This window comes from Malus sylvestris, chromosome 3 (genome assembly GCF_916048215.2).
Source record: "Malus sylvestris chromosome 3, drMalSylv7.2, whole genome shotgun sequence".
Lineage (NCBI taxonomy): Eukaryota > Viridiplantae > Streptophyta > Magnoliopsida > Rosales > Rosaceae > Malus > Malus sylvestris.
The window spans coordinates 20883188-20896284 of record NC_062262.1 but is presented as its reverse complement, the minus strand read 5'-3'; the positions used below and the strand labels follow the sequence as shown (position 1 = coordinate 20896284).

The following is a 13097-nucleotide window of genomic DNA, read 5'->3' as shown; positions in this document are numbered from 1 at the left end:
AAGTTGATTGAATAGTCTCCATGGATGAGATTATTCAGAGAGTCGAGGGAAGAATTTAGCGGTGGCAACTAGAATCAGGGCTTGCAGCCGATGACTGTCAGGCTTGGTGGGTGGGACTTAAGTGGCAACTGGTTTCATGGTTTTTGTTTTTTTTTTTTTTTTTTTTTTGGTTTTTAGTATTTTAATTTGTAAATCATTAAAAGTTAACAGAGTTAAGTTGGGACTAAGTGGTGACATATCAAAAAATGAAGGAGACATGGAGGGGAGACCGTTTTGGGGGACAGCAGACCCACAGCCTGTGGCATTACCTTGTAAGCAGTGGCAAGGGAATTGGTTGCTTCTTGTATACTGAGGCGAAAATGCTGGGCCTCCACCTTCAATGCATCAAAAAGACGCACAGCCATGTCAATCTTATCTCTGCAAGGAGGGAAAATACAACCAAACATTTTTCCCCTATAAGTTTTGATATGAAGCATGCAAGAGATGTCGGAAGAACCATATGCACAAAGTTAAGGAATAAAGAAAATGGAAACAGAAGAAACAAATAGGATGGTTTTTTATTTTCTTGATAAGAACAAATAGGAAGGTACTCAACCTGAAAAGTTGAGGCATGCGCTGTGCAAGCAACCCAATTGCTTGATAAGCAAAAGTTTTGGAGTCCCTAACAGTAGCATCTGGGTAAATTCAGTGTACTATATCAATCAGACTGAAACTCTGCCCTTTCCATCTAATTGTAAAATGTACAAATGAACATAAGTTAAAAGGCATCCATTGCATAGAGAGCAAACCTGATTCTGAACTTGAAACAGTGTCAAGTGACTTCAGAATTCCACTCAGAATAACAGGGCCCATGAGTTTGAGTTGATCAATCTTTGACTGCACGCATAGAGGTTTTAAAACTAGAAGTTAGAAAAATATAAAATAACAGTACAAGCCATGAAATAAGTTAAGTATGAATACTATTTCCCTAAAGAAACAATGTAAAAATAAATTGAGGCCAATTTCTATTCACTGATTTGTAATCAAAATATAAAAAAATGCTGATCAGTCTCAAAAACATTACAAGCCATGAAATAAGTTTAGTAGGAATACGGCTTAAGACTGAATCAAGACGACCCAACCCTCTATAGCAAGATAGGCTTTCCTACACCCAGCCGTTTCCTAACATTTCCCACTACAGGGATCCCAAAAACTCAAACAGCACAGCTTACCTTCCAAAGCAAACCCCAAATAAAAGGAACACCACTCACATATTTCGGATCAAACACCCATAGGAAAGGAATCATAATCCTACAATGATTGATAGCCATCGAAACACAATTGCAGATGATTATCCAAAGAACTGTTACAAGGGTTGTGGTTCATTCCGGTATGCGGTACAAAATCAGGTAGGGAATTAAGTAGTCACTGTGGTACGGGTATGGAGGTGACAGGCATAGTCCATACGATATTTCGGTCAAAATTCGTCTGAGAATGTAACTTGGTTCATTTATTTTGGAAAATGGTGAGTTCCACACAAAGGCTAAGTTGAGGGAATAGGGTAGCAGATGGCCTACGAATAGGATCACTCGACCCCAGATCGAAAACTGACAGGTTTGAGCGTAATGGGTAACATTGATCCAAAGAACAATAAAACTAGCCTTATCCCCCAAACTGAATAAATGGTGTCATCTGGGAAATTGAGGTCACCAGCCTACTTCAGAGTTAAGACATCAACCTCCAAGGTTAAAGGAAAGGAAAGTGGAGTTCTACCAATCTAAGCCATGTAGACATTTTAAATCTACCCCCAGGTATACCGTGAGTGACAACAAAAAAAGTTAGTTGACTCAACACCTGCTAAATAACTCTTCCCACATCTCCCAAAACCTGTTCTAGCCAGAACAAAGTCCATGAAATAATAACCATTATCCTCATCCTTCCAGGTCACTCTCCATAATGTCCAAGGTTCCCTCAATAACCATTATCCTACTTTCAGTTGTCTCTCGCTATAGCTTATCTTTGATGACTGCTAGTCCACGAATCTAATTTCCTTTCTTCTTTTTTTGTTTTTTTTTTTTGGGGGGGGGAGGTTTTATAGCTTAAACCAATAAAGTTACAAAAGCAGACAAGATATCCAAATAGAAAAGCATGAACATGATCAACAAAATTATCACCCTAAACTATAAACCAATGTTTTAAAAGCAAGAAATGAAGTTTTATAGCTTACACCAATAAAAATACAAAAGTGGACAAGATATCCACATAGAAAATCATGAACATGATCAACAAAATGATCACCCTAAATTATAAACCAATGTTTTAAAAGGTGAAGGCGTGGATGAGGCGTTTCATATATAGTGCCGCTTAGGGAAAAGCCTTGAGGCATAAGGCCGTTAAAATTTTTAATATAAAATATAATTTATAAATGATATAATACTTTGTAAAACAGATATTTATTGTCATTCAAGTCACAAATAAGTTTAACCAAGCAATCAAATTAATCAACAATCAAACAAATAGAGGGGAATCCAGACATCTAGCCTTATGCAAGTGCATCTTTATATGTACATATGATTTATGGAATGCAAGTTCAGTGCAAACGAAGGCTCAAATGAGTTAGGGGTGAGGATTGGAGATCAAGAAGTGCCAAAGAGTGACCGATTTCGCTACCTGGGATCTATCTTGCAAAAGAATGGAGAGTTGGATGAAGACCTCAACCATAGAATACAAGCTGGATGGATGAAGTGGAAGAGTGCATCCGGCGTGTTATGTGACCGTCGTATGCCACTGAAGCTCAATGGAAAATTTTATAGGACGGCAATAAGGCCGGCAATGCTTTATGGCACGGAATGTTGGGCGGTGAAGCATCAACACGTACATAAAATGGGTGTGGCAGAGATGAGAATGCTTCGTTGGATGTGGGCACATGAGAAAGGATAAGATTAGGAATGAGGATATCCAAGGTAAAGTAGGAGTAGCCAAAATTGAAAGAAAGATGAGAGAAAATCGGTTACAATGGTTTGGACATGTGAAACGAAGGCCTACTGAAGCTCTAGTTAGAAGATGCGATTACGGGACAAAGGTTCAGGGCCGAAAGGGTAGAGGAAGACCTAGGAAGACTTTGAAAGAGACTCCAAGAAAAGACTAGTACTTGGATCTAACAGAAGAAGTAAAACAGAACCGAGCTCAATGGCGTTGTAGGATTCATATAGCTGACCCCACTTAGTGGGAATAGGCTTTTTTGTTGTTGTATTTGGATGGGATGTGTAGTCTTAAAAAAAGAAATAAGGTTAATATAATGTTTCTTTTAAGAAAATAGTATAACGTTAAAAAAAAAAAAAAAAAAAGACGTTTTATCTTTTTTTCTTGCTGACCTGTCATGAGAATATCCATGAAAAGATACTTCTTTATCTTACAACAACAACAACAACAAAGCCTTTTCCCACTAAGTGGGGTCGGCTATATGAATCCTAGAACGCCATTGCGCTCGGTTTTGTGTCATGTCCTCCGTTAGATCCAAGTACTCTAAGTCTTTTCTTAGAGTCTCTTCCAAAGTTTTCCTAGGTCTTCCTCTACCCCTTCGGCCCTGAACCTCTGTCCCGTAGTCACATCTTCGAACCGGAGCGTCAGTCGGCCTTCTTTGCACATGTCCAAATCACCAACGGTCGCTTTTTGTGATCTTCGCTAGATTGCTCCGGTCATTAGTGTGGATAAGTATATAAATGGATAGAGATAGGAAAGCAAACACAAGATGTACGTGGTTCACCCAGATTGGCTACGTCCACGGAATAGAAGAGTTCTCATTAATTGTGAAGGGTTTACACAAGTACATAGGTTCAAGCTCTCATTTAGTGAGTACGAGTGAATGATTTAGTACAAATGACATTAGGAAATATTGTGGGAGAATGATCTCGTAATCACGAAACTTCTAAGTATCGGAGTGTGGTGTCGTCTTGACTTGCCTTATCTGTCTCATAGGTAGATGTGGCATCTTCTCTGGAAGTACTCTTCCTCCATCCAGGGGTGGTATCTTTAACTGGTGGAGATGCACAAGGTAATGTATCAATTTCACTTGAAGCTTACTTGTAGTTTCAGGCTTGGTCAAGCGCGATACAAACCATGTAGTAGGAGTCCCCCAAGTCGCCGAGCTAGGGGGTCTGCTGAAAGAGGTGACAGACAAGGTAAGCAATCAGAGCTCCGACTGATTGTTCACCTTCTCCCCATCTTGCAGCAGCATGAAGGATAAAGAGAAGAAAAATGAGAAGAGATGATATGAGATACTTTTGCTTTTGAAGAAGTAACTTTCCACAGGCTTATTCTTGAACTGAGCTGGAGGGTTTTCTGGTTTCCTCCAGAGTATAAGGCCGACTGAAGAATTTGAGGGTCAAAACAAGTCCATCAAATCTAGAGTACGTTCCACCCTGCTGATATGGGATACTTTTGCTTTTGACAGAGTAATGGATGTATCGGCACGTGTGCTGTTACGCTTGTCTCCACATGCTTCCTTGTATCCTTCGCACTTGCCCTATCTGTTCCTCAAGCAGATGTGGAATCTTCCCTGGAAACATAAGATGTTGAAGATGAGTACTCGAGAGCAATGTCAGGTAAGTAATCAGGTAAGGGGTTCCAGGCAGTCAGTTCCTGGCTGGAAGCTTGATTCCAAGTGCTGACTGATTGCTCTCTTTCTCCTTGTCTTGCAGGTAAAAACAAGGCCAAAAGAAAAAACAGGGAAAAAGCATGATATGGGATACTCTTGCTTTTAACCCTGATGATATGAGATATTCTTGCTCTAGTATAGCTTGTTTGCAGAGGTATTATCGGGGGGAAAGAAAGCTGAATATTTCGAAAGGCTTTGTTGGGAGTGCCCTCTCAGATATGATGAAGGGTTGAGCATTTTTGCAGGTCTGCCTGTCCGTTGGGGATGGAGGTCGACATATATAGGGGTCTCCCTAACAACAAGTAGTAATGCTATTCCTTTACCCTGCTTGGTCATAGCACGGTAGTGGGAGCTGCCAGTTTCACATGTTTTAACTCTGTCAGAGCACTTTGAAAAAGTGGTCTGTGGTATCTGGCTCTCGAGATTCGGAGAACGATGCCTCTTCGATTTTTGAGAAAGCAATCATGCTGGGGGTCTGACTCTCGAGATTCGGAGAGCAGTGTCTCTTCGATTTTTTAGGAAGTAATCATGTTGGGAGTCTGGCTCTCGAGATTCGGAGGGCGGTGCCTCTTCGATTTTGGAGCAAGCAATCTTGTTGGGAGTGTTGTCTCGAATGTGAGTAAAGGTTGGACATGTTTGCTAGTCTACCTTGCCACGAAGCACAAAGGTTGACACACAAGGACTTTCCAATTATCCAGCAATGGTACTGTTCCTTTACCCTCTCTTCGATTTTGAGAAAGTAGTCATGTTGGGAGTCTGGCTCTCGAGATTCGGAGGACGGTGCCTCTTCGATTTTGGAGCAAGCAATCTTGTTGGGACTGTTTTCTCGAATGTGAGTAAAGGTTGGGCATGTTTGCTAGTCTACCTTGCCACGAAGCACAGAGGTTGACACACAGGGACTTTCCAATTATCCAGCAGTGGTACTGTTCCTTTACCCTTGTGGGTAATAATATGGTAGCTAGACCTTCAAAATTTATGTGTCTAAACTTTGTTAGTGCTGTTTCTTTGCTATTCTTTTACCTTTCTTGGTCAGAGCGATGTAGTGGGAGCTGCAAGCTTCACGTGCTCAACTTTGGCAGAGAACTTTGGCAAAGTGATCTGTGGTACCCATGAGTTATTGTTGCGTGTGGGAAGTGGGTGATTGAACAGTAAGATTCATGTGCTTTCTACTTCACCAGAAGTCTTCGACAGAATGCCCATAATTTCTGCAAAGCTGAGTGTGCGTGTGACAGGTGCTGACAAGGCTAGAAAAGTAGGTGCCTCTTCGATTTCTGAGATCGGCCCTCGTGGTCTCTGAGCAGCCCAGCTTTTGAGAAAGCGAGCGCCTCTTCGATTGATTCGGAGAACGGTGCCTCACCGATTTTTGAGAAAGCAATCATGCTGGGGGTCTGGCTCTCGAGATTCGGGGAGCAGTGTCTCTTCGATTTTTGAGAAAGTAATCATGTTGGGAGAGTGGCTCTCGAGATTCGGAGGGCGGTGCCTCTTCGATTTTGGAGCAAGCAATCTTGTTGGGAGTGTTTTCTCGAATGTGAGTAAAGGTTGGGCATGTTTGCTAGTCTACCTTGCCACGAAGCACAGAGGTTGACACACAGGAACTTTCCAATTATCCAGCAATGGTACTGTTCCTTTACCCTCTCTTCGATTTTTAAGAAAGTAGTCATGTTGGGAGTCTGGCTCTTTAGATTCGGAGGACGGTGCCTCTTCGATTTTGGAGCAAGCAATCTTATTGGGAGTGTTTTCTCGAGTGTGAGTAAAGGTTGGGCATGTTTGCTAGTCTACCTTGCCACGAAGCACAGAGGTTGACATACATGGACTTTCCAATTATCCAGCAGTGGTACTGTTCCTTTACCCTTGTGGGTAATAATATGGTAGCTAGACCTTCAAAATTTATGGGTCTAAACTTTGTTAGTGCTGTTTGTTTGCTATTCTTTTACCCTTCTTGGTCAGAGCGATGTAGTGGGAGCTGCAAGCTTCACGTGCTCAACTTTGGCAGAGAACTTTGGCAAAGTTATCTGTGGTACCCATGAGCTATTGTTGCGTGTGGGAAGTGGGTGATTGAACAGTAAGATTCATGTGTTTTCTACTTCCCCAGAAGTCTTTGACAGAATGCCCATAATTTCCGCAAAGCTGAGTGTGCGTGTGACAGGTGCTGACAAGGCTGGAAAAGTAGGTGCCTCTTCGATTTCTGAGATCGGCCCTCGTGGTCTCTAGGGAGCCCAGCTTTTGAGAAAGCGAGCGCCTCTTCGATTTCTGAGATCGGCCTTCGTGGTCTTTGAGCAGCCCAACTTTTGAGAAAGCAAATGGCTCTTCGATTTCTGAGATCAACCCTCGTGATCTCTAAGCAGCCCAACTTTTGAGAAAGCAAACGCCTCTTCGATTTCTGAGCAGGCGCCTCTTTGATTTCTGAAGCTCCGTCGAGTGCAGATTTTTATAGGGGCTGGCATTAAGTTCCAAAGCACACTTGAATCTCCACCAGTAGAAGCTTCATTCTTGCACTTCTAAGATCTTGATTTGTCCGACCTCTTCTCTTCAACACCTTTGAAAATGTCTGGCCCCTCCGACCGTCGTTTTGACTTGAACCTTGTTGAAGAGGCAGCCCCGCCTTCTCCAGACAACATATGGCGCCCATCCTTTGTCTCCCCAACTGGTCCTCTTACCGTTGGGGATTCCGTGATGAAGAATGATATGACCGCTGCGGTGGTGGCCAGGAACCTTCTCACTCCCAAAGATAACAGACTACTTTCCAAACGGTCTGATGAGTTAGCTGTTAAGGATTCGCTGGCTCTCAGTGTTCAGTGTGCAGGTTCTGTGTCTAATATGGCCCAACGCCTATTTGCTCGAACCCGCCAAGTTGAATCATTGGCGGCTGAAGTGATGAGTCTCAAACAGGAGATTAGAGGGCTCAAGCATGAGAATAAACAGTTGCACCGGCTCGCACATGACTATGCTACAAACATGAAGAGGAAGCTTGACCAGATGAAGGAAACTGATGGTCAGGTTTTACTTGATCATCAGAGATTTGTGGGTTTGTTCCAAAGGCATTTATTGCCTTCGTCTTCTGGGGCTGTACCGCGTAATGAAGCTCCAAATGATCAACCTCTGATGCCTCCTCCTTCTAGGGTTCTGTCCAGTACTGAGGCTCCAAATGATCCCCCTCCGGTGCCTTCTCTTTCTGGGGCTCTACCGACTGCTGAGACTTCTCCTAAGCAACCTTTGTGAAGGCTCCCTCTTGTGTGTTTATTTTGACTCATGTATATGTACATATTTGTAGCTTATCGGGGATATCAATAAATAAGTTTTCCTTCATTTCAACGTATTGTGTTAAATACACCAAAGCATTCTTCGCTAAGTTCTTTGAATTTTCTTTTGTTGAAGCTTGTATGTTGAAGCTTTCTGAGTGGAGCATGTAGGTTGGGGTAGTGTTCCCTTAATTTCCCGAGTGAGGAAAACTTCTTGGTTGGAGACTTGGAAAATCCAAGTCACTGAGTGGGATCGGCTATATGAATCTTAGAACGCCATTGTGCTCGATCCTGTGTCATGTCCTTCGTTAGATCCAAGTACTCTAAGTCTTTTCTTAGAGTCTCTTCCAAAGTTTTCCTAGGTCTTCCTCTACCCCTTCGGCCCTGAACCTCTGTCCCATAGTCGCATCTTCTAATCGGAGCGTCAGTAGGCCTTCTTTGCACATGTCCAAACCACCGTAACCGATTTTCTCTCATCTTTCCTTCAATTTCGGCTACTCCTACTTTACCCCGGATATCCTCATTCCTAATCTTATCCTTTCTCGTGAGCCCACACAGCCAACAAAGCATCCTCATCTCCGCTACACCCATTTTGTGTACGTGTTGATGTTTCACCGCCCAACATTCTGTGCCATACAGCATCGCCGGCCTTATTGCCGTCCTATAAAATTTTCCCTTGAGCTTCAGTGGCATACGGCGGTCACACAACACGCCGGATGCACTCTTCCACTTCATCCATCCAGCTTGTATTCTATGGTTGAGATCTCCATCTAATTCTCCGTTCTTTTGCAAGATAGATCCTAGGTAACGAAAACGGTCGCTCTTTGGTATTTCTTGATCTCCGATCCTCACCCCTAACTCGTTTTGGCCTCCATTTGCACTGAACTTGCACTCCATATATTCTGTCTTTGATCGGCTTAGGCGAAGACCTTTAGATTCCAACACTTCTCTCCAAAGGGTACAATGTATTAAAAGCATGAGGTATGGGCGAAGCGTCCGAGGGATAGCCTAGCCTAGGCGTGAGGCGTGAGGCGAAACCACACAGGACCTAAATTTTTTAATATATACATTGAGCCTACACATTATATTAAAAAGAAAAAATTATTAATCAATAATCACCCTAAGCACACACATATATTATAAATATATATACACACATTTATATACATATATTATATTATATATATAAAATAGAGGATGAAAAACAGAATGAGTACACATATAACAATGCATGCAGACCGCACACACATCCATTATATAAAAAAATAAAAATCAGAAAAAGAAGGCAGAGAGATGATAGTGCAAGCAATTAAAACCCTACCCAAAATTTGGGTTTGGGAGTTAACAAAAAAAACAAAGCAGCAGCCAAACAGAGACACCTGGACGCCTTCCGCCCACTCCCTCAAAACAGAGGCGGCCTTTTAAAACATTGATCTTGTATATGAGAAAAAAATATATAAAAAACAAAAAATGAACAGAAAAGAAGATGAGGGGGCAACAAAAGTGTGGTCATTTTAAACTTTGAAGAGAAAAAAATATATAGAAAAGGAAAACTCAGCCCAAAAAAAAAACTAGCGACTTCATTTTCTTCGCTGGGCAGACCACTCTGCAACTAAAAAATTTTCAGATCTGGGCCACTTAAAAAAGAAAAAAGGACGCTCAGTCGAACACCTCAGGCGTGCCCTGACAAAGCCTAGGCGAATTTTTCGCCGACTTCCACAAAACAGAGACTATTTTTCCTCCCACCCCACCTCCAAAGCAGCCCGGGCATGCCTTGGGGTGAATTTTTTAAAACACTGCTATAAACCAATAAAATACAAAAGCATACAAGATTGTGTGATCTTCTCAAAAAGAAGAAATGAGAAAATAAAAATGAAAGGCTTAGGCTTGTGATCTGCACATAAAGAGAAACGAGAATTGACAGAAAATTATGTACTGCAACCATAAAGTTAACATGCCTAACCCTTAAAGTGGGCCAACTCCTGAAAAGCACATCATATTGCAAGTTTTAATCAATGCCTTCTTCAAAAAGTCCAGAAAAAGTTTTGCAAGTGAAACAGAAATCCAAAAACAAAAAAACATCACGAGGTCCTTACATGTTTAAATACCCAGACAGTGAATTCCATTCCCAACTGCTTCAACCTCGATGTGGTATCACTTCCTATCAATTACCCAAACACAACACATCAATACAAATAATCTGTATCAGAGCATTATATTACACACTCAACACCAACATAATATAAAATGGAAATAATGTTTCTGTTGGAAAGGGGTAAAGCCAATTGGAGAGATGTTACACATAAACATTAGAGGATTATAATTCATATTAGTGTGGTGGTTCCGATGTAGAAAGAGTACACTGGTCATGCGACTTTTTTAAATATACAATCTTGCTACATCTAAATTCCTTTGCCAAGAACCATCGCTACCATAATATATGACTACATTTTCTTGAAATTTGAGCAATAGCATCCACTCCAGATATGCATAGAATAGATTTGACTCTCAAAAGAACTATTTAATTTATAACATTTAGACCATGCTCAAACACTCATTAACACCAAAAAAGTTTATAGCCGACATTTAGGCATCAAAATTTTGGTCAAGTAGTAGGAATTGATTTGTAACTAACTTTAAGAAGATGATCTGCATACCATATATGCAACCAAAAATGCACTGTAAAGTTGCAGGGAAACTGTTGGCTGTTGTAATAGATCGGCAGAAAATAGATATAAGTTTTGCTTTCAAAGCAGGATTTGCCGGAGTGATTCTAGATTCAGGAGCAACACTTTGAGATCCAGCAGTACCTGCATAAACTGGATCTTATGTACAGAAGATGGATTGAAACTAAAACAAACTTAATTCATGTCAATAAAACAAAAGAGTCCAAAACTCTTGGAAATGGACCAAACAAAAGAGTTCAAGTTCTGCAACTGGATATGCAAGCAGCACAATGCAGCTATAATCTGACCACAAATATGTCAATTCATATTTAGACCACAGCTTATAGGCTTTTTATGATATACTATGATGAAAAGTGATTCCATCTGGCACAAAGTGATTAGAAGCAAGTATGGTCTCAGTGACAATGGTTGGGATTCCAAGATAGTTCGGTTTGGAACAAGTAGAAGTCCTTGGAAGGATATTTCCCAAGGGTATAGTTCTTTTCCGGAGTGCTGCCGTTTTGTTCTTAGTAAAGGAGATCGAATTAGATTTTGGGAAGACATTTGGCTGGCGAAAGATCTTTACAAAGTCTCATTTCCTAGGTTGTTCAACTTATCCAGGTTTCATAACAAGAGTATTTCTAGTGTGGCTAGTTCTGCCGAACATTCTTTGAATTGGGAATTTGGGTTTCAAAGGAATTTGCGTGATGTGGAATTAGACGAGTTGTCATCTTTTCTGACAAGTTTGGATCAGGCTCGCATTCACCCCTCAAGGGTTGATGCAAGAAATTGGATATTTGATTCTTCAGGATTCTCTGTTAAATCTTATTGTGATTTCCTCCTCAAAAACTGTACAGAGGGTTTTTCAGGCTTGTGGCCTGGTATGGAAACCTAAAGTTCCTAATAAAGTGAAGGTTTTGGTTAGTGGCTCATGGGAAAATTAACACTTGTGACATGCTCCAAAAACAGAGACCTAGTTCATGTCTACAACCTGATCGGTGCATTTTATACAAGAAAAGTTCAGAGTCTGCTGATTATCTGTTTCTTCACTGTCCAGTGGCTTTAAATCTCTGGTTGAAGTTGTTTAGGGAGTTCGGTATGAGTTGGGTTTTCCCCAGGGATTGTTATTCTATTATGGTAGAGGAACATAAATTATCAGGAAAAGGGAAGAAAATGAAGGTCTTATGGGGATGTATAGTTTCAGCTATCTTTTGGGTCATTTGGATGGTAAGAAACAAGCTGATTTTTTAGGACAACGAAGTCAGTATATCCTTGTGGGATAACGTTCGGTTATGGTCATCTCTGTGGGCATCGATTACTACAGAATTTTGATATTTGTCTTTTTCAGAAATTTGGTGTACCTGGAATGCTGCTATTAGTTAGTTTTGTGTTGTTTTATAGTTTCTAAATGTCAGTATGATGGTGCTATTTGTCCTGTTTTGTTTGTGCCCTTGCAGACTTCTTGTCCACTCTTGTATTTTGATTGTTTCTTTGCAATAAAAAATTGTTTCTTCTTCAAAGATGAGTTCACAGTTATCTCCCCAGAAAGCTATTACACAAATACAAATACAATAGAACAATATACGAACAAGTTAAAATCTACATCTGAATTTAAAATTATTAACTCAGCCAACCATTAAAATGAACAAAAGAATTCAGAATTTGTACCATTAAATAACAAAAAAAGTTTGTTTATCAGGTCTGAATCATCTAAGTTAGCTCCAGCAGCCTTCTTCTTTAGAAGCTCCTCCCCTCTCTTAACAACAGGCTCTTGACTAGAATTAAACAATTATTAACATATGAATCCACATATCAAATAAGAAAATCAAATAAGTTGAGACTGAAATTTTAGTTATAGTGGAGAAATCAGAATGTACCAATCTACGGAGGAAGCCACGTATAGCGGATAAACGAGCTCAGGGGCCAGCTCCATAGCGTCAATAACATTCAAGATCCCTAACTGCTTGCAGAAAATCAAAGGGAATATTGGCGTTTATTGATAAATATATATTTACTGATAGTAGTAAAAAACCATGCACACAGACACATGGATAAACATACATGCATTAATTGTGATAAACAGTTTGAGTTTAAATTACCCTATGTTTGGGAGGGAAGAGAGGTGGAGGATGAAAAACAAAGAAGGGTGATGGCAGGACAGGGATAATTCATATATTTTTGAAGTATGACGAAGGATATACGAGACAAAATAGGAGGGGTAACCTTCCCTGTCATCCCAAAAAAAAAAATTAATCCTTTTAGAAATGGTAGGAACAAAAAGGCTTTGACACTTAAGTTTTCCATCATAGTCATTTAAGGATTGCAAATAGAGGAAAATATGTGCAATGAAAGAAAAAGAATATAGGAAATAAATCAAACATGTTACCCAAATACTTTTGTCCTCCTACTTCAAGTAAGGGGAAAACACTTTATTAAATCATCCCTTCCCCCTCCAAACAAACAATAGGAAATAAGAACAAAATCTATTATATTTCCTCTCGCCACAACCCGAACCCCAGCAGAATTATACCATTAGTAAAAGGCCATCATAAAAAG

General features: G+C 40.5%; 1 protein-coding gene across 2 annotated transcripts in view; it reads right to left on the bottom strand.

Moving 5' to 3' along the window:
• The window catches only part of LOC126614769 (uncharacterized), a 33460-nt gene that overhangs the window by 18900 nt on the left and 1463 nt on the right, over positions 1–13097 (bottom strand). For both annotated transcript variants that reach the window (XM_050282427.1, XM_050282426.1), the window contains exons 6-12: positions 12419–12501; positions 12210–12316; positions 10533–10685; positions 9972–10036; positions 789–876; positions 596–674; positions 309–417 (exon numbers count right to left, since the gene is read on the bottom strand). In XM_050282427.1, the coding sequence (XP_050138384.1) occupies positions 309–417; positions 596–674; positions 789–876; positions 9972–10036; positions 10533–10685; positions 12210–12316; positions 12419–12501 (684 nt within the window). The remainder of the gene's footprint in view (positions 1–308; positions 418–595; positions 675–788; positions 877–9971; positions 10037–10532; positions 10686–12209; positions 12317–12418; positions 12502–13097) is intronic.